Raw genomic sequence first — 22,190 nt, 5'->3', positions numbered from 1 at the left:
AATCCCCCGGCAAGGGTCTCCCTTCCAGGTGGATTAATTTTGCAAGTCCTGTCTAATGTAAGGACCCACCCCACTTTGCATCTTAAGAAGACAGAACTCTTGGAATAATTCTTCCAACAGGCATCCTTTATTAAGAGAAAATGGTTGCAGGCGTTCTAGACAGGACTTGGGGTCCAAGCTCTCCCAATCAAGGTTTGAAGGGGTTCCCCAGTAGCCCCACCCAATCACCCCCTTCTTCCAGCGACAGTCTCAGGCATTACACGCCCACGCCCTTTTCCTTACTGCTGGCTGGATGGAGACTTCAGAGAGAACTACATGAAAGGTAATAGCCCCATTCTTATGGTTAGTCCTTTTGGCGATATCCACATTCAGTCTCTTTGAAGTGTACTAAAGGAAGTGAGGGCCATAAAGCCCCTTTGTTCACCCCCTTCCCTCCACCATATGGCAGAATCCAGGGAAGGCAGAAATGGGGTTTTCTATAGTTGATAACTAGAGATGAAATATAATTGGATTCTGATATCCTGCCCCCCTAAAAAAAAGACAGATCCACCTGAAAGAAAACAAAACAGGTATAAAAGTTAGTCAGGCTTGTTAGGGTACTCTGTGTGAAACTTCTTTAATAGCTTCGGGGCTCTGACATGACGTTTATGGACCCACTCGTTTTGTGAGGCAGGGAGGTGTTTCCAGGCAACTAGGTACTGAGTCGCTCCATGATATCTCCTAGAGTCAAGGATTTCCTTTATTTTGAAGTGTTGTTCGCCCTCCACCATGATTGGATGTGGTGGGGGGGATTTTTGGCTGTAGAGGTGACTGACGCTCTCTTTTCAGCAAGCTGCAATGAAAAATTGGGTGTATTTGCCTGAGATTTTTGGTAATTCTAATTCTACTGTTACTGGGTTTATGATTCTTTTAATTGGAAAAGGCCTATATATTTTGGTCCAAGTTTTTTACAAGGCTGTAGGGACTTTAGTTATTTTGTAGATAAGTACACCATTTCTCCTATAATGAATGGTGTAGGCTCAACCCTTTTTTTATCGGCTTGTGCTTTGTATGCCTGCCTAGCTTCATCTAGTGCTTTTCTAACTATTGGCCAGGTGTTTTGTAATTGTTCCATCCATTCTTTCAGTGATGGGATCGCTGGTTCCTGTGGGGTTAATTCTGGCATGGGTTGAAACTTGACCGGTTGGCTATTTGAAAAGGAGTGTAACCTGTGCTGGAGTGGACTGCATTATTGTAAGCAACTTCTGGAAAGGGAGTAGGTCCGTCCAATTTGTTTGCTGAAATTAATAAAACATCTTAAATATTGCTCAAGTACTGAATGACAACGTTCTGTTTGTCCATCCCCTTGTGGATGATGGCTAGATGTCAGTCCCTGAGTGGTCCCTAAGAGGGATAAAAATTCCTTTCAAAATGCAGACGTAAATTGCACTCCCCTATCAGAGATGATGCGTTGGGGTGGCCCGTGCAATCTGTAAATGTGCTGGACGAAAAGTTTTGCTAAGGCTTTTGCAGTGGGAATCTTTTGGCAGGGGATAAAGTGCACCTGTTTGGAAAACAAGTCCGTGACTGTCCAGACAACAGTATTCCCATTGCTTTCTGGCAATTCCACTATAAAATCCCTGGCTATTTCACTCCAGGGGGCTGAGAGTTCTCTTCATCAGGTCAATAGCTTTCTCTAGGATCCAGTATGAGTACAGTGCCCAGCTTTCTCCCTCTTCACTTGCGTGCAGGGATTTCTCCATCTCCTGCTTCCATTCTGGTTGCTTGGCCCCCCGTCTCAGGGTCACCTTTCTTGATTCCTTTCCCCACTCACTTTTCTTTCCAACACCCATTGACCAGCGAGGCTTGTGGTCCCGTGTCACCACCACTTCTTCTCCTGAGGAATCTGACCTCTCGGATCCCAACATCCGGCAATGTTCCAGTTGGGGTAGCGGCTCTCTTTCCAGGGAGTTTTCCCCCTTTCTTGCTCCATTGTCTGACATGGTATTTTTTTGCAAAATCCCCCGGCAAGGGTCTCCCTTCCAGGTGGATTAATTTTGCAAGTCCTGTCTAATGTAAGGGCCCACCCCACTTTGCATCTTAAGAAGACAGAACTCTTGGAATAATTCTTCCAACAGGCATCCTTTATTAAGAGAAAATGGTTGCAGGCGTTCTAGACAGGACTTGGGGTCCAAGCTCTCCCATTCAAGGTTTTAAGGGGTTCCCCAGTAGCCCCACCCAATCACCCCCTTCTTCCAGCGACAGTCTCAGGCATTACACTCCCACCCCCTTTTCCTTACTGCTGGCTGGATGGAGACTTCAGAGAGAACTACATGAAAGGTAATAGCCCCATTCTTATGGTTAGTCCTTTTGGCGATATCCACATTCAGTCTCTTTGAAGTGTACTAAAGGAAGTGAGGGCCATAAAGCCCCTTTGTTCGCCCCCTTCCCTCCACCATATGGCAGAATCCAGGGAAGGCAGAAATGGGGTTTTCTATAGTTGATAACTAGAGATGAAATATAATTGGATTCTGATATCCTGCCCCCCTAAAAAAAAGACAGATCCACCTGAAAGAAAACAAAACAGGTATAAAAGTTAGTCAGGCTTGTTAGGGTACTCTGTGTGAAACTTCTTTAATAGCTTCGGGGCTCTGACATGACGTTCATGGACCCACTCGTTTTGTGAGGCAGGGAGGTGTTTCCAGGCAACTAGGTACTGAGTCGCTTCATGATATCGCCTAGAGTCAAGGATTTTCTTTATTTCAAAACGTTGTTCGCCCTCCACCATGATTGGAGGTGGTGGGGGGGGGGATTTTTTGCCGTAAAGGTGACTGATGCTCTCTTTTCAGCAAGCTGCAATGAAAAATTGGGTGTATTTGCCTGAGATTTTTGGATAATTCTAATTCTACTGTTACTGGGTTTATGATTCTTTTAATTGGAAAAGGCCCTATATATTTTGGTCCAAGTTTTTTACAAGGCTGTAGGGACTTTAGTTATTTTGTAGATAAGTACACCATTTCTCCTATAATGAATGGTGTAGGCTCAACCCCTTTTTTATCGGCTTGTGCTTTGTATCCCTGCCTAGCTTCATCTAGTGCTTTTCTAACTATTGGCCAGGTGTTTGTAATTGTTCCATCCATTCTTTCAGTGATGGGATCGCCGGTTCCTGTGGGGTTAATTCGGGCATGGGGTTGAAACTTTGACCGGTGGCTATTTGAAAAGGAGTGTAACCTGTGCTGGAGTGGACTGCATTATTGCAAGCAACTTCTGCGAAAGGGAGTAGGTCCGTCCAATTTGTTTGCTGAAAATTAATAAAACATCTTAAATATTGCTCAAGTACTGAATGACAACGTTTTGTTTGTCCATCCCCTTGTGGATGATGGCTAGATGTCAGTCCCTGAGTGGTCCCTAAGAGGGATAAAAATTCCTTTCAAAATGCAGACATAAATTGCACTCCCCTATCAGAGATGATGCGTTGGGGTGCCCCGTGCAATCTGTAAATGTGCTGGACGAAAAGTTTTGCTAAGGCTTTTGCAGTGGGAATCTTTTGGCAGGGGATAAAGTGCACCTGTTTGGAAAACAAGTCCGTGACTGTCCAGACAACAGTATTCCCATTGCTTTCTGGCAATTCCACTATAAAATTCCTGGCTATTTCCCTCCAGGGGGCTGAGAGTTCTCTTCATCAGGTCAATAGCTTTCTCTAGGATCCAGTATGAGTACAGTGCCCAGCTTTCTCCCTCTTCACTTGCGTGCAGGGATTTCTCCATCTCCTGCTTCCATTCTGGTTGCTTGGCCCCCCGTCTCAGGGTCACCTTTCTTGATTCCTTTCCCCACTCACTTTTCTTTCCAACACCCATTGACCAGCGAGGCTTGTGGTGCCGTGTCTCCACCACTTCTTCTCCTGAGGAATCTGACCTCTTGGATCCCAACATCCGGCAAGGTTCCAGTTGGGGTAGCGACTCTCTTTCCAGGGAGTTTTCCCCCTTTCTTGCTCCATTGTCTTACATGGTAATTTTTTGCAAAATCCCCCGGCAAGGGTCTCCCTTCCAGGTGGATTAATTTTGCAAGTCCTGTCTAATGTAAGGACCCACCCCACTTTGCATCTTAAGAAGACAGAACTCTTGGAATAATTCTTCCAACAGGCATCCTTTATTAAGAGAAAATGGTTGCAGGCATTCTAGACAGGACTTGGGGTCCAAGCTCTCCCAATCAAGGTTTGAAGGGGTTCCCCAGTAGCCCCACCCAATCACCCCCTTCTTCCAGCGACAGTCTCAGGCATTACACGCCCACGCCCTTTTCCTTACTGCTGGCTGGATGGAGACTTCAGAGAGAACTACATGAAAGGTAATAGCCCCATTCTTATGGTTTGTCCTTTTGGCGATATCCACATTCAGTCTCTTTGAAGTGTACTAAAGGAAGTGAGGGCCATAAAGCCCCTTTGTTCACCCCCTTCCCTCCACCGTATGGCAGAATCCAGGGAAGGCAGAAATGGGGTTTTCTATAGTTGATAACTAGAGATGAAATATAATTGGATTCTGACATGGGGTTTTCATGAGCTGTAAGCCATAATCATCACAATTATGACAAATCACAGCTTGAACTATCTTGCTTTGCATGTAATGAGTCTATCTCATATATTAGTTTCACCTTTTAAGTTGCATTACTGAAATAAATGAACTTTTGCACGATATTCTAATTTTTCAAGTTTCACCTGTATATATATATATAGATATATAGATATTTATATAGATATTGATATAGATAGATAGATAGATAGATAGATAGATAGATAGATAGATAGATAGATAGATAGATATTGATTTATAGCCTCTTTTCTAAATTAAATTTCTATTATAAAAAGCCTGTGTTGCTGCTGATGTATATCATTAAGCCAGTTTTCATAGTTTAAATATAAATCATGATTGTGTGGCTATTTGTCTTGCAATTTGTGTTTTGCATTGATGAAACCCAAGTACTAGTTGCTATAGAAGAAGTGATTATTCACTTGCTGATTGAAAGTTTATAAGGCAGGACAAGAAGCAACGGATGGAAACTAATCAAGGAGAGAAGCAACCTAGAACTAAGGAATAACTTCCTGACCGTTAGAACAATTAACCACTGGATCAACCTGCCTCCAGAAGCGGTGAATGCTCCAACACTGGAAGTTTTTAAGAAGAGACTGGACAGCCATTTGTCCGAAATGGTATAGGGTTTCCTACCTGAGCAGGGGGTTGGACTAGATGACCTCCTATGTCCCTTCCAATTTTACTACTACTACTACTACTACTACTACTACTACTACTACTACTACTACTGCTACTACTACTACTAGATCTAACTGTTTCATTCTGTGATTTTAGGGCAAAGTGAGGTATTTTGCTATGAGAATTGGGATCGTTGAATGTGCAAAATTCTGCTGACTGTATTCCTAAATGTTCCAATTATTTTGTAATTCTTTCACAATTATATGCCAATATATATTCATATTTTGATAAATTTAAGAATAGAGCAAGGGTGTCAAACTCGCAACATCACATAATGTGTTGCGATGTATCACAACTTTTTTTCCATTGCCAGTAACGGGGTGGGCGTGATTTTGCCATGACATGTCTGGCCCACAGGTCAGCAGTTTGATACCCTAGAACTAGAGAAAACATTTTTTAATAAAATTGTAAATGATTTTAAAATAGGTTAATGTTTAAGATCACTTCCAATCCAGCTTTAAAGCAGTGTATTGCCAATCCAGCACAATCCATTGTGGAAGTCCCCTTCCCTAACCCTTTTTCCTTCCTTCCTCCCTCCCTCCATCCCTCCCTCCCATGGCATTCATGTCCAGTGCTATAACATGACAGAAAATAAAGTCTCTTGAAAAATTTTCATCTGCGCTACATTATATTCTTTCTTCCATGGAATCAATATTTCTCTTGTTGGGTTTAAATACATTTTAAGTATCTAGATTTAATTAAGTAAAATCAACAAACACTAAAATTATAAATACCGTATTTTCCGGCGTATAAGACGACTTTCTAGGCCACAAAAACCTTCTTAAAAGTTGGGGGTCGTCTTATACGCCGAGTCGTCTTATACGACGGAAAATACGGGTATTCTATTTTATTCCTTTACACATGTGGTTTGGTATATTACTCATCAAGTTTTCTCTCCCCCCCCACTCAAAAAGAGTCCTTGATTGGTAGAGTGGCAGTGGGGAGAGCAATTAAACTCTAAGCTGTTTGTTTCAGCAATCCGTCCCCGCGGCTCACCTCTAGCAGGGGCTCACCTCTAGCAGGCGTGTGGTTTGCAGCTGCTTTTTGCTAACTTGAAGTCACAGGCTGGTAAATGACTGTGGGTCTCAATCTGTCTCCTCGCTGCTGCTTCGCACTTTCCGAGCTGGAGATCAGGGTGGGAGGGAAGGATTGGAGGGAGAGGGAGGAGGGAAAGGAGGCGTGTGTGTGTTGTGTGTGTGTGCACACGCTTCTCGCTGCTTTCTGAGCTGGGAGGATTGGAGGGAGAGGGAAGAGGGAAAGGAGGCCACGCGCACACACACACACACACGCTTTGCATTTTCCGAGCTGGAAATCGGGGTGGGAAGGAAGGATTGGAGGGAGAAAGGAGGCGTGCGTGCGTGTGTGTGTTTGTGTGTGTGAGTGCGCGCGTGCGCACACACACACACACACACTTCTCGCTTCTTTGCACTTTCTGAGCTGGAAATCAGGGTGGGGGGGAAGGATTGGAGGGAGAGGGAAGAGGGAAAGGAGGTGTGTGTGTCTGTGTGTGTGTGCGCACGCTTCTCGCTGCTTTCTGAGCTGGGAGGATTGGAGGGAGAGGGAAGAGGGAAAGGAGGCGTGTGTGTGTTGTGTGTGTGTGCACACGCGTCTCGCTGCTTTCTGAGATGGGAGGATTGGAGGGAGAGGGAAGAGGGAAAGGAGGCCACGCGCACACACACACACACGCTTTGCATTTTCCGAGCTGGAAATCGGGGTGGGAAGGAAGGATTGGAGGGAGAAAGGAGGCGTGCCTGCGTGCGTGCGTGTGTTTGTGTGTGTGTGTGCGCGCGCGCACACACACACACACACACTTCTCCTCGCTTCTTTGCACTTTCTGAGCTGGAAATCAGGGTGAGGGGGAAGGATTGGAGGGAGAGGGAAGAGGGAAAGGAGGCGTGTGTGTGTGTGTGTGTGTGTGCGCACGCTTCTCCTCGCTGCTTTCTGAGCTGGGAGGATTGAAGGGAGAGGGAAGAGGGAAAGGAGGTCACGCGCACGCACACACACGCTTTGCATTTTCCGAGCTGGAAATCGGGGTGGGAAGGAAGGATTGGAGGGAGAAAGGAGGCGTGCGTTGCTGACTCGCCAGGGACTTGCCCGGCACTTGCTCTTTCTATTGTTTTTTTATCTTCCTCCTCTCATCATCAGTTCAGTTTGGTTGACAGCTTAGAAAACAAACAGCATGGCAGCTCCCATGTTTTTATTGTCTTATCCTTCCTTTCAGCTTTAGAGTGAATTAGGAAAAGTTTAATCCACTTGCACTGTTTTATGTTTATATGTTTGATGACAGCCTTATGTTTATAAATGACAGTTTTTCTGCTAAGTACCTGCATGTCATAAGCATTTGAATTAAAATTACCATATTGAAATCAAATCTGATGTTTTTAAATTTTTATTTGGTGTGCATTGGAAGAGGGGTAGTCTTATACGGTGAGTATAGCCCAAACTCTATATTTTAACTGGAAAAGTTGGGGGTCGTCTTATACGCCCAGTCGTCTTATACGCCGGAAAATCCGGTACACTTGTCTCAGATTACCTAGGTCAGGGGTAGGCAACCTTGGCTCCAGCTGGCTCAGGAATTCTGGGAGTTGAAGTCCACGAGTCATAAAAGAGCCAAGGTTGCCTACCCCTGACCTAGGTGATAAAAAATTCCAGGGTTGCAGTTATTAAATGCTTGCTGTATTATATTACTTTAGTAAATTTATAATATACTTGAGTATACAAAAAGGTATTTAAGACTTAAGATTTCCAGATTTATTAGAAAAATAGTAGTTGCTTCTTCTCTTTTTCTGCATTTGACCTTGATCTCCCCAACATGGAGATCATGATTATATTATCAATCATAGTTATATATCATCCTTAACAGATGGTAAGCTAGGGCTATTTTTAAAGAGTAGCAAGAAACATCTGCTGCATGGACCGTTACATTGCTGTTCTGTGAGCAGCACTGATTGCCAGATTACTTCTGGGTCCAATTTAAGGTGTTGGTTATCACCTTTAAAGTCTTTTATGTCATGGATCTAGGCTGTCTGAGAAACCACCTCACCTTGATGGGATTAGCCTGATCCACCATGCTAGTAGAAGAGGCAGGCTGGGGACGCTGGGATCCAAAAGAAGAGCCTTTTCTGCTGTGGCTCCTTCCATGTGGAATATCATGCCCACACAATGAGATCTGTACTCACCCTTTAGGCCTTCCAAAAGGCCTTGAAGACTTGGCTGTGCTAATTAGTCTGAACTCAGTTGGGGTGTGCCACGTTGGAAGTGGCTGATGGAGTAGATAGCAGCCCTCCTCCTCACTTCATCCTGGTTAGTTTTTCTTTAATTGGTTTTTAAATTTGTGATCCTTATTTATTTTTTTAATGTTTTATAATGTATTTTAATTGAATGTCTGAAAGGTGCCTCGAGTCACCTCTGGTGAGATGGGCAGAATGCAAGTTTAATAGATAAATAAAAAATAAAGTTATGCTCTACTTTCTATCAAGAACAATTCTATTGGTTGTGTGCAATGAGACTGTTGTTTTATATTTACCTCTCCCAATGGAGTTGCTTTACATGTTTATTAGTGGCAAAATTATAACTATTAAGATATTTTATTAAGGCAAATAGTCCTTGATATTAGCTACTAACCTTTTCAGCATGGTTTGTGCGTAATCATACCATATGCACACCGTTCAGCATCTTACAGAGAAGGGATTCTCATAAAGCTCAACAGAATATACCTCACACATATAGAATGTTTATATGTAGTTTACATCCAAAGGAAACCATCTTTTGCCCAGTACGCACAAAGGAAGTTATCTTTATATTGTTTACATAGAGAAAGTATACAGGTATCTGCCTCCCTTAATCCTATTAACTTTGTCTCTTCACTCAATCAAATATGTTTTCCCATTTCCTAGTGTACATGGATATCTATGTACTAAGGAATTAGTGTGATTTATATTTGCTGCATATATAATACTGAGATAAATGTATACAGCTTCATATACATTTGTCTGAATTCTTTTGTTATATCTTTGTTAATTTTCTTTAAAATTAATATATTTTTAACTTTTCCTTTTAAAAATAGATAATGAACATAAAGAAATTGACAATTTCTATGATCTCAGATTGCTGGAGAATGACAGAAAATCTCCTTCGGTGATAGAATTAATGATGACTACAGTTTATGAGAATACTAAGAAGCAATATAAACCAACTGAAGACTTTCTAGAACAAAAATTGCAGATGTTAAAACCCAGTGAAGATGATTCTATTGAGACACCAAAAGATGATCCATCAGAACAGAAAGTAGCTTTAACTACTTCAAAATCTGTAATGGATAGTTCAAAGGATTTTGTAAAGGTAATATTTATGGGTCTTTATCATATATTCATGTCAGGAATAAAATTGACATGACTGCTGATAAAACTTGACATGTGTAAGGACCCACTTCAATCCCCCATCTTAAGAAAGCAGAACTCTTGGAAACAATTTCTTTCAACAGAAACTTTTATTAAGAGTAGTTGATAGCAGGCATAATAGACAGGATCTGAGGGATTTCTTTACAGATTGATTACTTTAAAGTGTCACTAAGCAAACCCCACCCTACAGTTCATCTGGATGATTCAGACCGGCCAATCCCCAGGTGTTAGGTCCATCATGGGAAAGGGGAGATAACATCAATCTGGCTCTGTTTGTAGTGTGATGTTCCACAGCTCTTCACACCTCCCTTTGAGAATGGAGAGATAAGCCAGGTCCCGGAGGTTTGTACTTCTTCCCCCCACCACCTTTCCTAGCTGCCTGGTTAAGGAGAAGAAGGTTCAGAGAGATGCATAGTGCAGGAGGCAATTTGTTACATTGAATGGATAGCAGACACGGAGTCAGTAAACAAAAGGTTACATTGTAGCGAATAGAGGAGTGAAAGCAATAAACCCGCATACACATCCCCCTGCCCCCTTGAAAGTGTGGCAGAATCCAGGGAAAGGTGAGATTTGATTTTAGATCAGAGGAGATAAATAGAAATGAAATATAACTGGATTCTGACAACATGATTGCTGTGCAAAGTGGCATAATGTTAAAGTGTTCATATATGGTATATACAATATGTTTAGTTATACATATGTATAACTTATGAGAAGCCAAGCCTTGGGACTGCTTTAAAAAAGGGAAGGTGTGGGCAGTGCTGGTTGCTGAAGGCAACAGTTTGTAAAGAACATCCAAGGATCATGGTCTGTTTTGTTGTATCAGTGAATTTCTTGTTTAAACTTCTGCTCTGTTTGCTTTTGTAACCAATTATCTGTTAGGAAAGTATTCTGTGTTTTTGTTTTGGAGAAAAACAAAACTGTTTTGGAAATAAAAAGAGGTTGGTTTTCCCAGCCTACTGTTTAAGAGGGGTTTGTTCTTGTGACATAACAAGGACGGATGTAGGCTGGGACAGAACACTTCTATCGCCCTCATGGCAGTTTCTTTTGGCTTAGCTGGGGACTTCCCTGATTTCCTGGCCGGTGATCGGTCTGGGTTGCACTGGGGGTTTTCGAGTGGCATTCTACAATGTGATGCCCCTCACTCCAGCATATGAAACAGCCCGTTGACTTCTTGGCCATAGCCAGTGGTTTTGCTGGCTCACGCGTCGGCTCAGGAGGTGAGCGACCCCATGGTTTTCCTCGGCATTGCCTCTTCAGTAGGCCGATCTCTGCTTCCTCTGCCAGGTTGTACCATTTATCAAGTTGGCGTGGGTCCCCTCGAGGCATGCAAGCATCATACAGGTCGTAGTTTAGGCCATCTTTGAAATGGCTAAGAAGGATGGCTTCCAGCCAGTTCAGCTTGCTGGCAATGGTCCTGAATTCTTGTGTATATTCAGCTACCGGGCATCTGCCCTGCCTCACTGTTTTGATTCTCTCACGGGCTTTGCAATCAGTCGGGGTCCTCGAATCACCTTCTCAGAGAGGACATGAAATGGTTGAAGTTGTTGAGCTCTGGGACGTTGGAATCATGCAGGTTCACCATCCAGTCTGCAGCTGCTCCATCCAGAGCGGGTTGCACAATACAGATACGGGCTTTGTCACTGGGGATGTCTTGTCCATATTCTTCCATGTAGCTGAGGACTTGAGTTAGGAAGAACCCCAAGCATGGTGGCTCCCCCCTGAATTTTGTGTCCAGCAGCGGGAATCTTTGAATGGATTGGTGCCTTCACCGCCGGTGGTATTGTCTCCCATCTTGATTGCCATTTGCAGGTTGGTGGGGAGTGGGGGCTGCTGAAGTGGTAGCTGCTGGTTCAGCGGATGTCCTGGGACTACAGGTTCTGATTCCCCTTCAGTGCCTCTCTAGCTGCAGTTCCGGCTGTTGGTGCGGCCGCGAGGCTCAGGTTTCTCCTCTCCTAGAGAGCCAAGAGTTCTTTTCATCAGGTCAATAGCTTTCTCTAGGATCCAGTTCAAGTGTTGTGTACAACTTCCACCCTCTTTGCTAACATTCAGGGATTTCTCCATCTCCTGCTTCCATTCTGGTTGGTGGCTGCCCCGTCTCAGGGTCACCTTTCTCGATCTCTTTTCCCACTCATCTTTCCAATACCCACTGACCACCGAGGTTTTTGGTTGCGCGTCTCCTCCACCTTCTCCTGAGGAATATGACATTTTGGATCCCAACTGCTGGCAGGATCCCAGTCAGGGGGAAGGCTCCCTTTCCATGGGGTTTTTTTCCTTCCTGTCTCTTCGTCCAACATTGTAATTTTTGCAAAGTCCCCCAGTAAGGTTCTTCCTTCCAGGTTGACTATTACTGCAAATCCTGACTAATGTAAGAACCCACTTCAATCCCACATCTTAAGAAAGCAGAATTCTTGGAAACAATTTCTTCCAACAGGAACTTTTATTAAGAGTAGTTGATAGCAGGCATAATAGACAGGATCTGAGGGATTTCTTTATGAATCGATTACTTTAAAGTGCCCCTAAGCAAACCCCACCCTACAGTTCATCCGGACGATTCAGACTGACCAATCCCCAGGTGTTAGGTCCATTGTGGGAAAGGGGAGATAACAACAATTCGGCTCCATTTGTAGTGTGATGTTCCACAGCTCTTCACACCTCTTTTTGAAAACGGAGAGATAAGCCAGGTCCCGGAGGTTTGTACTTCTCCCCCCCCCATTTTCCTAGCTGCCTGGTTAGGGAGAAGAAGGTTTAGAGAGATGTATAGTGCAGGAGGCAATTTGTTACATTGTAATGGATAGCAGACACGGAGTTAGTAAGCAAAAGGTTACATTGTAGCGAATAGAGGAGTGAAAGCAGTAAACCCGCATGCACATCCCCCTGCCCCCTTGGAAGTGTGGCAGAATCCAGGGAAAGGTGAGATTTGATTTTAGATTGGAGGAGATAAATAGAAATGAAATATAACTGGATTCTGACAACATGATTGCTGTGCAAAGTGGCATAATGTTGTTGTTGTTGTTGTTAATTGCGAAGTCGTGTCCAACCCGTCGCGACCCCATGGACAATGTTCCTCCAGGTCTTCCTGTCCTCTACCATCTTCTGGAGTCCATTTAAATTCACACCTACTGCTTCAGGCATAATGGTAAAGCGTTCATATATGGTATATACAATATGTTTAGTTATACATAAGTATTACAAGCTTAAAGTTGGATATATGTTCTTATGTTAAGTGTCAAAGGTCAATATTTGTTTCTAATGGAATGATCTTTTCTTTCTCATGCAAAATAAATACTTGAAAAAAAATCAGAGTTAAGTGTTGAATTATAGCATAACAGGTATAAGTTTTATTTTAAAATATAATTATATTTGATGAGCACGTTACTCCTTTTCTGAGAAAATGGTGATTTCCTTTCATTTATAACATAGTGCCTATAATCCCTCTTTATACTGTAGCTACCGTATTTCCTGGCATATAAGACGACTGGGCATATAAGACGCCCCCCAACTTTTGAGAAGATTTTCATGGTTTAGCCAGAAAATACGGGTACTTTAACTTTCTAATAAAAATAATGTAAGTCCTAAACACATTAGCATTTCATTATATTTCATCGCTTGTTCCTGATCTGCTGAAGACAAATGTAGCTGGGTAACATCCCATAATAAGCATGGGGGTGCACTTGTGAAGCTTTGCAGCATATGAGGAACTGCCTCACCACAATGGGACTAGCTGGCCCCTCTTGTTCCAGTGGAAGCAGCCTAATTTGGATCCCACTGTCCAAAGAATTTCTGCTGCTGGGCTCCAGGAGAAGATTTCTGCTGTGCCCCCCCCCCCAGAATATTCTACCATCAGAGGTGAGATTCCCCCCCCCTTCAGACATACAAGAACGCAATCCTGGCCTTCTGGCAGAGCCAGAAGTTCCAGTTGACAGTGAAGCCAAAGGTGGGCTGGGACCCCTGGTGCTGGATGCCCTGCAGCGGGGATGGCCCAATGGGATTGTCGGAGGCCGAGACTGCCGTTTTGTAGAGGCTGCTGTTACCGACACTGTTGATCTCCATGGTGGAGTTGAGGTCATTCTTCCAGGTGCCGATCAGGGAGGACTAAAGGATAGCGGGAGGGGGGAGGAAAGCGGGTCCAGTGCTAGCCAAGCCCAGCTGTCCAACAGGTAGAGACTTTGGATCCATTTTCTCCAAATGGATCTGAAAACACCCTCTACTCCCACTTGCCCGACCCCCAAGGCTGCCCACACCGGATCACTCTGTCATCTGCACAGCGAGAGCACCAGCCATGGCAGCAGGTTGCAAAAGAAGTGGCCAAGCACAGAGGAGGAAATGCTGAGCGTCTGTCCATTGGGGTCGCAGGGCTTCTGGCGCTCAGTGCAACGGCACTGGGTGCGGTCAACCCTGAGGAAGCGACACCCTCTGCGCAGCCTGCCGGCTCCCACCAGCTGCTCCTGCCACCCACCCAAGCAGAGGCTGGTGGCAGGGGGTTTCCCCAGGGGAGGAAAAGCCCCGCTTCCACCACCCTAGACTGGGAGGGTCAGGATCCCCGCCCGAGGGGCGGACACTTCTGCAAAATCGCTGGCCTTCTGTGAGCGCTGAGCAGCACTTCAGCAGCAAAGGGGGTGGGGATACTTCTTCTCGGGAAGCCCCCACTGCTGACCCAACACGGACATTCTTACTCGGCTGGCTCTCCGCCAGCGCTCCTCTCCCGCCATTGGTTTGCCAACGCTCCAACCTCGACCCTTCCTCCCAGCTGTTTCTCGGAGGGACACTTTTCTAGGGCTATTTGGCTACGTGGGACACTTAAACTCTCATCCGGACAGCCAATCTCCGCGCCAAGGGGTGAGGAGTATGGGGCGCAGGATACGGGGGAGCTTGCTTTGATATACCATATTTTCTGGCGTATAAGACGACTGGGTGTATAAGACGACCCCCAACTTTTGAGAAGATTTTTATGGTTTAGAAAGTCATCTTGTAGCTGGAAAATACGGTACTCTGGAATGTAGCTCAAGTTTCTAGGGCTATTTGAAAAAGGAAAAGAAAATTACATCAAGCAAGGCTCCTTGGATCTTGTTAAACTTGGGGTATATGCTGTAAAGGCAATTGTATATCACGACTTTTCTATCTTTTTTCAGGCCTTTAATTTCATACATCCACATCACAGAATAGGTACTAAATGGGCAATTTGGATTGTACAACCAATTTTTATTTTTTATTATTGTTTTATTATTATTTTGTTTTTGTTATATTAGGAAGAGTGTGAAGAAGTAGAAGCAGCTCCACAAAAAGCTAAAATCAGGTAGGAAATTTAATTTTCCCCAAAGAACTATTTAGAAATATGAATAATTGTATCTTTTTGAGTTAGGAAACTTCATTATTTATATGCTACATAGTTAATAATAATTTGACACATCTGTTGTATGAAGTGGCATAATATTAAAATGTTCACAATTTATATTCTGATATATAATTTACAGACAATATAATTTAATACATGTAATCAGATTTGTGAGTCAAATCACTCAAGAGGCAGTACTCATTTTCCAATGTTCTGAAATATGTTTTAATTATGATTGATATTACTATATTTCCCAAAATCATTGTTTTTGTTGAACAAAATCTATTTAATGTTTTTTATTTTAGAAACAGGTTATACTGTTTGATGAAAAGGAAAATCCAGGCAGATTAAAAAGAAAGAGTTTTAAAAAATGTATGACACATACACAGGAGGAAAATACTAGTTTTGCCATGAAGCTGCTCTTACCAGTTTTCTTTACCCTCTAATTTCCTTTCTTCCTTCCTTCCTTCCTTCCTTCCTTCCTTCCTTCCTTCCTTCCTTCCTTCCTTCCTTCCTTCCCTTATATTTCTATTCTTACTATATTTTAGTCCTTTTTATTTTTTTACTTGCTTGTCACTAATCATATTTGCTATTAAATTAACTACATGAATATTTATTAGATCTCAGGAATAAATTATTGGAATAATTAAATTAATTATATAATTACATTAATTATATAATAATATAATCCCAGATAAAAAATGTTAGATTAAAAAAAGACAGTTGTTTTCACTTACATAGAATAATGTTTTAATGTTCTAGTTTCTAGTTCACAGATATATAATAGTTCTTCAAATAATGTGGAAATGTTGAATTCTATATTTCTTCTTCCATAGAATTAAGTTTCTGTCATAATCTTCTCAGCTCCTCCTTTTAATAATTAACTGGATAGCAGAGTGAACAGGGCTTTTGCAACTTCTAGCAGCTTCAGTCAGAGGGCAAGAAGCTTGCCTGCTGGGTTGTATAGACTACAGGGGTGCCAAACTGCCAGCCTGCGGGCTAGTTGCATCATACAAATGCAGTACCTACCCCAACTCCGGCAATGCAAAAAAATGTCATGTGACGCGGCGAGTTTGACACCTGTGATATAGAATATATTAGGCTCAAAGTAATAATTTTGTTTCTTTCAGTATTCCAGTTGTATTTTTAATGTAATAAACCTAAGAATGCATGTTTTCTTAGAATACCACTAAATATCAGTTTATTTAACTGATTAATAATTTAGTATGATACTTTTATTTTACAGGTCTTTGAGCACTACATATTTGAAGAAAACAGGGAAATACTCTCCTGTCACAAGAAGTACATCTGCTCAATATTTAGGGACATTAAAGTTCTTGGACAATAAGCATCTACAAAAATACAGTGCTGACCTAGATAAAGCAGATAGTTTACGAGCAGCTGTTTATCAGGTATGTGTTTAGCATATTTAATATTATGATAAAATCTGTCACATTAGCAGTTTGTAGGTTTAGTTAGAGTGCCAGTTTCTGGATTTCTCATATCTGTGAGATGATTCTTAGATTGGTTGCTGTATTAAGAAAGAAAGAAAGAAAGAAAGAAAGAAAGAAAGAGAGAGAGAGAGAGAGAGAGAGAGAGAGAGAGAGAGAAAGGGAGTGAGGGAGGGAAGGAAGGAAGGAAGGAAGAAAGAAAGAAAGAAAGAAAGAAAGAAAGAAAGAAAGAAAGAAAGAAAGAAAGAAAGAAAGAAAGAAAGAAAGGAAAGAAAGAAAGAAAGAAATCTTACACTGGTATTGGGCCTTCCCTACATTTCATTTTTTTTAACGAAGTGGCAAATTGTCTTAAATTTCTTCATTTAATGTTAAATTGTTGGATTTTTTCGATCCTATTAAACTACATAAAATCCCAAATACAATGCAGGAGCTTTATTAGGTTAGACCGAAAAAAATCCTACACACACTGAACCTCGTGAAGATTCCACATTACAGTTATTCCCCTTGAGGAGGATATAGATTCATCTAGCCTAATCTCAGCTCCCATTAGACAATAAATGAATCATCTGCTTTGATCTTCCAGGGAAACTATTCTCTGCTGCTGCCACTTCATGTGCAGAAAAAACAATTTTGGCTTCTAAGAATGTTTTAGAAGGATAATCTTCCAATTGGGTTATAAGAATAAGTGAATTTTTAAAAAGCCAGTTTTAAAAAATAGCATTTAATCAGATTTATCATTTGTAATAAGCTTGAGTTTATATGTGTCCCAGATGATTTACTGCTGGGTGGTTCAGAAATCAATGTGAGGTTTTAACAAAATCATATGCCATAATTGTCACAAGGTGACACAAGACTTTTCATTGATTTATTATAATTCACATATTGTTACCTATTTCTCTTTATAGGACTGGTTGGAAAAGAAGAGAATCTTCCTCTTGGAATTACAAAGAATAAAAAGAAACAAAGCTGAGAACTTGCAAGAGAAAAATGAAAAGGTTGGTTTTAAAACCTTAACCGTAAGTTTTAGAATTGCAAATAGTTAAAAAGGTCAAATACTTTGGAATATATTTGACAGCAAGATATTCAACAATAAAAGAAGATAATTACATTAAATTGTGAAATCAAATAAAGCTTAATTTGGAAAAATGGAAGAATCTTCAGCTGTCAATGTTAGGAAGAATTGCTACGGTAAAAATAAATATATTACCCAAAATATTATTTTTGTTTCAAACAATATCTATAAAACTGGAGAAAAAATTCTTTGAAGATTTAAACTCTCTAATTCAAAAATTTATCTGGCAAGGAAAGAAAACTAGAATTAAATTGAAAATGTTTCAAGAAGTTTGTGGGAAAGAAACTATAAATTGACAATGTCAACTTCATATAAAGAAAACTTATATAAAATGTTCTATAGATGGCACTTACCACCAACAAGATTAGTAAAAATGTTTAAAAATATGTCAAAAAAATGTTGGAAATATAAACACAAACTAGGTACTTATTATCATATGTGGTGGACATGTGTTAAAGCAAGGAGACATTGGACAATAATCCACACTTGGTTAGAAAAAATGTTAGAGAAACACATAGACTATAAACCTGAATTCTTTTTACTAAGTATAATATCAGAAAAACTTGATAAGCAAAGTACATATTTGATTCTACATGTGAAAACCATACTTTTTTTTTTAAGAAAATTTTATTAAATTTATATAAGTAAGGAAAAATAGGAACAATACAGGTATGGTAAAGGGAGGGGTAAAAAGAAAGGGGGGGGAAGGAAATAAGGAATTAGGGTAAAATAAGGATAGGTACAATCACATATTTCAACAAACAAGCAACCGTCCAGATCATAATAATAAGTAAATATCATATTCAACCATTTTAAACAAAGCTTAAACTGTAATATATTAAAAACAATTAGTAAACAAATACGTTGATCTATTAAGTAAACACTACTAATAAAATCTCAAAAAAATAAATCCTAACAATCAAAAGTAACAAATGAAAATCAGTAAATCAGGAAAAGTAATTGTATCATCAAAATGTTAGTTAGAACTCGATTAAAAATCAGTCAACTATTCTAAAATATTGAATCCTTCAAATTCTAACATGTCTAACCATTGATAAAATTTTTCCCAAGTTCTAAAATAAATTGAGTCATCTTTTTCTTTCATTTCTAATGTTAGTCTATCCATTTCTGCACACTCTAAAATTTTGGTAATAATAATCTGGTCAGATGGTAGATTCTCATTTTTCCAAAATTGGGCAAATACTATCCTTGCAGCAGTTAAAACATGCAGTATCAAGTAGTCATTCTCTTCGCCATAATTAGGTCTTAATATTCCTAACAAAAACAATTCTGGTTTAAATTCTATTTGTAGTTTCATCATCTTTTCCAACCATCTATGGATCTTAGACCAAAATTTCTTAGCGATAGGGCATGTCCACCAGGCATGGTAATAAGTGCCTGGCTGTTGTTTACATTTCCAGCAAATATCCGAGACATTTTTAAACATTTTCGCTAAGCGAACTGGTGTCATATGCCATCTATAAAACATCTTATATAAGTTTTCTTTATATGCTATCGCTTTTGTAAGCTTAATATTTTTATCCCAAAGTTTTTGCCAGTCTTCCAAATCTATAGAATATCCAAAGTTCTTTTCCCATACTATCATTGTTTCTTTCATTTGTTCTTCTTCCATCTTCCAGTTTAAAAGAAATTTATAGAGTTTTCTAATCAAATTCTCATCTGTTTTTAACAAAGTTTTATCCAGTGGGGTCTGTTCTTTGTAGAAACTTGTCAATTTTATATCTTTTTCATATCTTGTTTGGATTTGCAAGTAGGACCACCATGTCAAGTCAATACCTTGTAGTTGTAAAGTTTGCCTGTACTTAAGTTTTCCCTCTTTGTCTAAAATATCTTTATAACTAATCAGTTTGTCGTAGTTAATCAGATTTGGATAAGGAAATGCTTCCATTGTTGAAAGCCACTCAGGTATTTTCATGTATATTTTATGTTTAATTTTCTCCCATTCTGAAAGTAGTACATTTCTTATCGCATGATTTTGAAAGTACTTATGTGCTTTAGATTTCTCGTACCATATAAAAGCATGCCAACCTAGCTGAAGATCATGTCCCTCTAAATAAAGCAATCTTTTATTTCTCAATACAATCCATTCTTTAAGCCAAAGCAAAATAGCTGCTTGATGGTAAAGTCTCCAATCTGGAAGTCCAAAGCCCCCTCTATCCTTAGATTCTTGTAACAATTTACATTTGATTCTCGCTTTCTTTTTTTTGCCATATAAATCTTAGAATCATTGCATTTAAATCATCAAAAAAATTCTTAGTAAGTTTAATAGGCACTGTTTGAAATAAGAAAATTAGCTTTGGTAAAATGTTCATCTTAACGGTCGCTATTCTTCCTAAAAGTGATAGTTGAAGATTTTCCCATCTTTCCAAGTCTATTTTTATTTGTTTCATTAATCTCTCATAATTATCTTCTTTTAGTGTAGTATATTTCGCTGTTAAATAAATACCCAAATATTTAACTTTTTTAACTAATTGAAGATTTGTCATGTTAGCGAGTTGGGTGAAAACCATACATTTTATTAAGGCATTCCATGAGTGCTCCAGTTAAGTCCTGTCTCTTTCTAACTTCATGCAAATGATGTTGACCTTATAGACTGGCCATGTATTCAGCATAACAGTTCATTGTTAAATTTAACTATGCTAAATAAAGAAGCAAACAAAGAGGAGTGTATATACTGTAAGTTATATTATTATACCCAGAATAACAAACATTAGTGTCAACAGGATGTTGATCACGATTTTTTATTTTAAAATTATTGATGTTTTTATATGTTTGCATATTGATTTTTATCTTTTTTATTGGATTGTGGTTTTTATCTGTTGTAACTGCCTGTAAGGACCCACCCCACTTTACATCTTAAGAAGACAGAACTCTTGGAATATCTCTTCCAACAGGCATCTTTATTAAGAGAAAATGGTTGCAGGCGTTCTAGAGAGGATCTGAGGGGCCAACCCCTACCATTCAATGTTTTAAGTGTTCCCAAGCAGCCCCCACCCCACTGTCCTTCCAGCGACGATCCCAGGCGTTACATTTCCACCCCTTTTTCCTTGCTGCCGGCAGAAGGGAGACTTCAGAGAGATAGTAGATGAAAGGCTATGGCCATATTGTTATGGTCAGTCCTCTTGATAAGAATCACATCCAGTCCTTTGTAGTTTAAATGAAGGAAGTGAGAGTCATAAACCCCCTTGCTCCCTCCTCCCCTTTCATAGTATGATAGAATCCACAAAGAGTAAGAAATGGATCTTTTTTCAGAGTAGGTAGCTAGAATTGAAATGTAATTGGATTCTGACACTACCTATATTTGCTTAGATGAAATGGGAAGCCATATAGATCTTCTCTTTCTTCTTTTCTTTCTCCCCCTACCCGCTCTTCCTCCTCTACCTTTAAAAAAACCCAAAAGATAAAAATGGCCATTTGATGATCAGCATAAGAGAAGGGATATGTTAGTCAAAGATTTTGATATTCAGCTTTAGGTTCCATAAAGACCTTAGTAATCTGCCCTATGTTTTTTTTTCCTAATCACATAGTAAAAGGCAGCAGTATAGAACACAATATTCAATGTCCTCTAACTAATTACTGTCAAAGAATAAAATGCTGCTTCATGGATAGCTTAGAGTATATACTTTCAAGGAATAATCACGCTGGTAAAATTGAAAAAGTACTGCAGAATTCTTTCTTAAAATAAGCTTACCAAAGAGCACTGAACAAAGCCAATCAATGAATACTGCCATCAGGTACAGGAACTAATCATCAATCTTTTATCTAGCTCAGGATTTAAACTAGAAGGATTAACACTGCAATATACCTATACAATATGGGATGGCACCATTGCTGTCTCTCAGTAATGAGAAAGAGATTTTTAAAAATGGCTTCCAGTTTGACACTTAGCCACCATGGATGGCTGGGAGATTTGCTCTCTGTCCCCCATTCAATTTCGCATTGCTGGGGGCCCCTTAAAAGGGTCAAAAGTCACCCTGAAGAGGTGACCAGCAAGGAGGGGCTTTTGCTGGATCATGGGACAGCAGCAACTCTCCCATTAGAGCTGGCAATCCCTCCAAACCGGCGGACGAAAGGACCGGCCATAGAAATATGGCTCGTCCCTAGGCTGCTAACAGTCGAAGTCGCATTTACCATCTGGCAACTTTAAAGCAGCGTGGAAGAGACTGGGTGAGATCTGCCTCTTTTACATCCTAATTACTTAATTACCTGCATAAGCTGCTAAAGTACTTTCCCTCCTGTGGTGAGGGAACGGGGATTTTAGCCCTCCCTCCAGAAACAGCGGCGATCAACCACTCGGGAGTTTAAAATGTTGGAAAAATACTGGGATCCTAATTGGAATTCTATTTCCTAAAATTGGTGGACTATAAGACTTGTAACTTTCTATATTTTTTTCTCCCTGATTTTTACTCTAACTACTATTGAAGATTTGGGGTTTTTTTCCTTAAAATGGGGGGAGGGGCTGACAAAAATCCAACTAACTCTGAGATGACATCTGGTGGTTAAATTTGAGACTGTAACTTGTTATTCTTTAAGAGAGACTTGTTGACAGCTTTGAAAATAGATATGATATAAAACAACCTTGAAACACCAGCTGCAAGAAACTCAGCTCAGCTCCTTACTTTGTGGACTTTCTGACTGTAAGGTTTTTTTAGTTTAATATACTACAAT

The 22,190-nt window shown here is 40.4% G+C and overlaps 1 protein-coding gene across 5 annotated transcripts in view; it reads left to right on the top strand.

The window, feature by feature from the left end:
• Positions 1-22,190, top strand: part of MAP9 (microtubule associated protein 9) — an 83,659-nt gene that overhangs the window by 20,798 nt on the left and 40,671 nt on the right. For all 5 annotated transcript variants that reach the window (XM_039363075.1, XM_039363078.1, XM_039363077.1 and 2 more), the window contains exons 5-8: positions 9,310-9,584; positions 14,893-14,939; positions 16,225-16,390; positions 17,335-17,424. In XM_039363075.1, coding sequence (XP_039219009.1) covers positions 9,310-9,584; positions 14,893-14,939; positions 16,225-16,390; positions 17,335-17,424 — 578 coding nt within the window. The remainder of the gene's footprint in view (positions 1-9,309; positions 9,585-14,892; positions 14,940-16,224; positions 16,391-17,334; positions 17,425-22,190) is intronic.

This window comes from Crotalus tigris, unplaced genomic scaffold (assembly GCF_016545835.1).
Source record: "Crotalus tigris isolate CLP2741 ecotype Arizona unplaced genomic scaffold, ASM1654583v1 scf7180000019504.2031707, whole genome shotgun sequence".
In the NCBI taxonomy this organism is placed as follows: domain Eukaryota; kingdom Metazoa; phylum Chordata; class Lepidosauria; order Squamata; family Viperidae; genus Crotalus; species Crotalus tigris.
The sequence above is the reverse complement of the archived record's forward strand: the minus strand, read 5'-3'. Positions and strand labels throughout refer to the sequence as shown.